Source organism: Arachis ipaensis, chromosome B10, assembly GCF_000816755.2.
Source record: "Arachis ipaensis cultivar K30076 chromosome B10, Araip1.1, whole genome shotgun sequence".
Classification (NCBI taxonomy): Eukaryota; Viridiplantae; Streptophyta; class Magnoliopsida; order Fabales; family Fabaceae; genus Arachis; species Arachis ipaensis.
Genome location: NC_029794.2, coordinates 1,244,666 through 1,247,978, shown reverse-complemented (window position 1 = coordinate 1,247,978; position 3,313 = coordinate 1,244,666). Strand labels below are relative to the sequence as shown.

General features: G+C 33.5%; 1 protein-coding gene across 1 annotated transcript; it reads left to right on the top strand.

Moving 5' to 3' along the window:
- LOC107622167 (glutaredoxin-C1) lies at positions 394–3,310 on the top strand. Its single transcript, XM_016324058.2, has 4 exons — positions 394–837; positions 1,802–1,890; positions 2,745–2,843; positions 2,941–3,310. The coding sequence occupies exons 1-4, from the start codon at positions 734–736 to the stop codon at positions 3,024–3,026; spliced, it is 378 nt and encodes a 125-aa protein (XP_016179544.1). The 5' UTR covers positions 394–733; the 3' UTR covers positions 3,027–3,310.

The window sequence follows — 3,313 nt, the reverse complement described above, 5'->3', positions numbered from 1 at the left end:
ACTATTTTTTCAATAAAAATAAAATATGAGAAAATGACAAATAGGTCCCTAATCTTTTGTCTTACGGACATTTTTGTCCTTAACCATTGAAAAATACTTTTAAGTCTCTGACGTTCACAAAACTTGGACGGATCAGTCCCTCCGTCCAAATGCCTCCGTCAGGGTCTGATCCGTCCAAGTTTTGTGAAGGTCAGGAACTTAAAAGTATTTTTCAATGGTTAGGGACAAAAACATCCACGGGACAAAAATGTCCGCAAGACAAAAATATCCGCAGGACAAAAGGTTAAGGATCTATTTGTTCTTTTCTCATAAAATAAAATCGACCTTTCAAAAAAAGTAATTTCCAAATTTGATGTTTGACTTTTAAGCTTTATCCCTTTTCCTTAAATAGACGACATTGTCGTTTCATCAAAGAGCCAAAAGACAAAGACGACAACCCTCACCGATCATTACTAAACGCAAAATCAAAATCAAACCCTAATTTCTTCTGCTACTCCAATTCCATTCAATTCTAACTTCAATTTTCCTTTTATTTCTTCCGAAAATCGCACCAACCCTTCAATTGTTGGGGTGGCAATCAACTGCAGAATCCCCAACACGTGCGCTTCTCAGACATTGCCACCATTAATTCCCTTCTTGGGAGCTTGTAACACGTGTCCCTTTCCTTTCCCGAAAGCTGCAACCTTTTCCACCTGTGGTTTTGTCCTCTGTTCTGTGATAAAAGGGTAAAAAAATGGGGTCTTTCTTGAGTTCACAGAAAATAAGCAAAGAGGAACTTGAAATGGCGTTGAATAAGGCTAAGCAGATTGCATCTTCAGCTCCTGTTGTTGTTTTCAGGTATCTCTCGTTCTCAATTTTGGATTTTGACTTTTTTTAATCGAGTCAACGACCCAATCATATGATCACACTTTTCAAACCTTGATTGTTATGCAGGTTGTGACTTGTAATCATGAATAGTGTAGACTGTAGAGTAGAGCTTTAAAACTAAAATTGAAATACCATGATACTTGTTTTGGTTGATACATGAACACAAAATTTAATTATGCTACTTTAAAAAATTAATTTTTTTAATAGCGGATTATGGAAAATATACCAGAAAAGGTGAAAACTCAGCTATAGTTAATTTTAGGGTTTAGGGTTTACATGAAAGGTGAAAACTTAGGTATAGTTAATTTTAGGGTTTACATGAAATTGATAGTTGAAAGTCGTTAAATAATTTGACAAGTTTGATTAAATTGTCATTTAGCACTTTTCGTTCCAATCCCGTTCCTACAATGCACTTTTCGGACCGAAAAAGTGGAACTGCTTGACGTTGCATATTTGAACTCATTAATGCTCGATTCGCATCATTATGCTCGATAAAAGGAATGAGCGAAGCTCCAATAGAAAAATATTAAAAGGGGAAAATACTTCGGAGATGAACCTCTTCCCATGCAATAGTCAGAAATTTTTGACGATATCGCGCTGGGACAATCTGTTCCTCCCGAATACTTCGATTCAGTGCTAAAGAATTTCCTGTAGCTACCATATAGTATTCATCTCTACTTGGTGGTAAAAAAAGCATCCGTATTCTTTTTGATATCAACATTAGCTGAAGTTAAACTGCATTTGAGTTTTTACAACTAGAAAAATGTTACAAATACGTGGTGATTGATTTGGTTACTATTTTGATGTTCATGAAGTAGTATCTTTTAAAATTCATTAGAATATGAGTTGTAGCATTATATAGTTGGCATTATTGATTGGCAAGGCAATTATGTGTATATGAACAAGGTTCCATTGTTAATTTGTGTAATGGCAGTAAGACTTATTGTGGATACTGCAAGAGGGTCAAAGATCTTCTCACACAGCTATCAGCATCTTTCAAAGTCATTGAATTGGATGAGGAAGGTAGCTTTGATTTGCTTCTTCTCTTAATTGTGATATTTGCCTTATCATTGTGGCATTATCTAATTTTCATTTCCATGTTTCAATAATGGAAACAGAAAATTTAAGCAATTTTTTAGGCATGATTGATTTCAGCTTTTTATAATTTTGTGAAGGAAAAAATTAAAACAATAATACAATGTGTACAAAAAAAATAACCAAAGTTTGTGAAATAATACGTGTATTTATACACAAATATATGATAGTTGATTTGGTAGCGGATATACATAATATATTTAAAATTCAAAATAGTAAGAACATATTTTGTTGCTTTCACTTTTCAGTTTTGAAAACATTAAAAATAAAAAATATTGAAAAATGAAAATGGAACTCAATATCAGTGTCTTGAATATTGTTCTCTAATGCTGCGTTTGTTTGATGAGACACAGACACTAATACATAGACACGGTGGTACACGTCCATCGTTTGTTTGCTGAGACACGGATTTTTGAAGGATACGGTGACACACAAACATACATAAAATACATGTATTTTGTGTCCTTCAAAAAAGATAAGACACGGAGACATATTGATGAGACACAAATATTTACTCTTTTATCCTTAGTAATTTATTCTTGTCCTTATTCCATTGATGATGATACAAGGGTAAAATTGATATTTAGTTTATATTGTGTGTCTTGTTTAGTATTACCAAACACAATAAAAAATTTGTGTATCTTTGTGTATATGTCTCTTTGTGTATTTGTGTTTGTGTCCATGTATTTAAAAGACAATAAACAAACGCAGCCTAATGTATCCAATTCTGTCCAAAGGGTTATTATAATTTTGCTGAGAGAATTTTGTTTACCTATTTGAAGGAGATGGTGGTCACATTCAAGCAGCTCTAGCTGAGTGGACAGGACAGAATACTGTGCCTAATGTGTTCATTGGAGGGAAACACATTGGTGGTTGTGATTGTATGTCCTTTTTTCCTTCTGTTTTTGCTCAACCAAATCACTGTTCAAATTTACCTTATATTTGTCAAAAAACATTTATGACTCCTGTTCTTTGCAGCTGTTTTGGAGAAACACCGAGCAAACCAACTTGTTCCCCTCCTCAATGATGCTGGAGCCATAGCCAATAACTCTGCTCAGCTCTGAATTCAATACTCACACAAATAGTACACAATGTTTTGTTGCATAGTATGGAATAGAATAAGGAAGGAGAGAAAGTGTTTTTGTCTTTGTATGAACATAAAGTGCAAGTGTGCAACCAAGAGGTTTGTAATGCAATCTTAGCATTAAATATGGGATGGTGGTTTCAGAACTTGTCTAGTCATATGAGTGAATGCAGAATGATAGATAAAAGTTTGATGGGTACCTAAAAATCGGTCACTAATATTGTTTTATATATTTTTATTATATATTTTATATTTTAATATGTATTT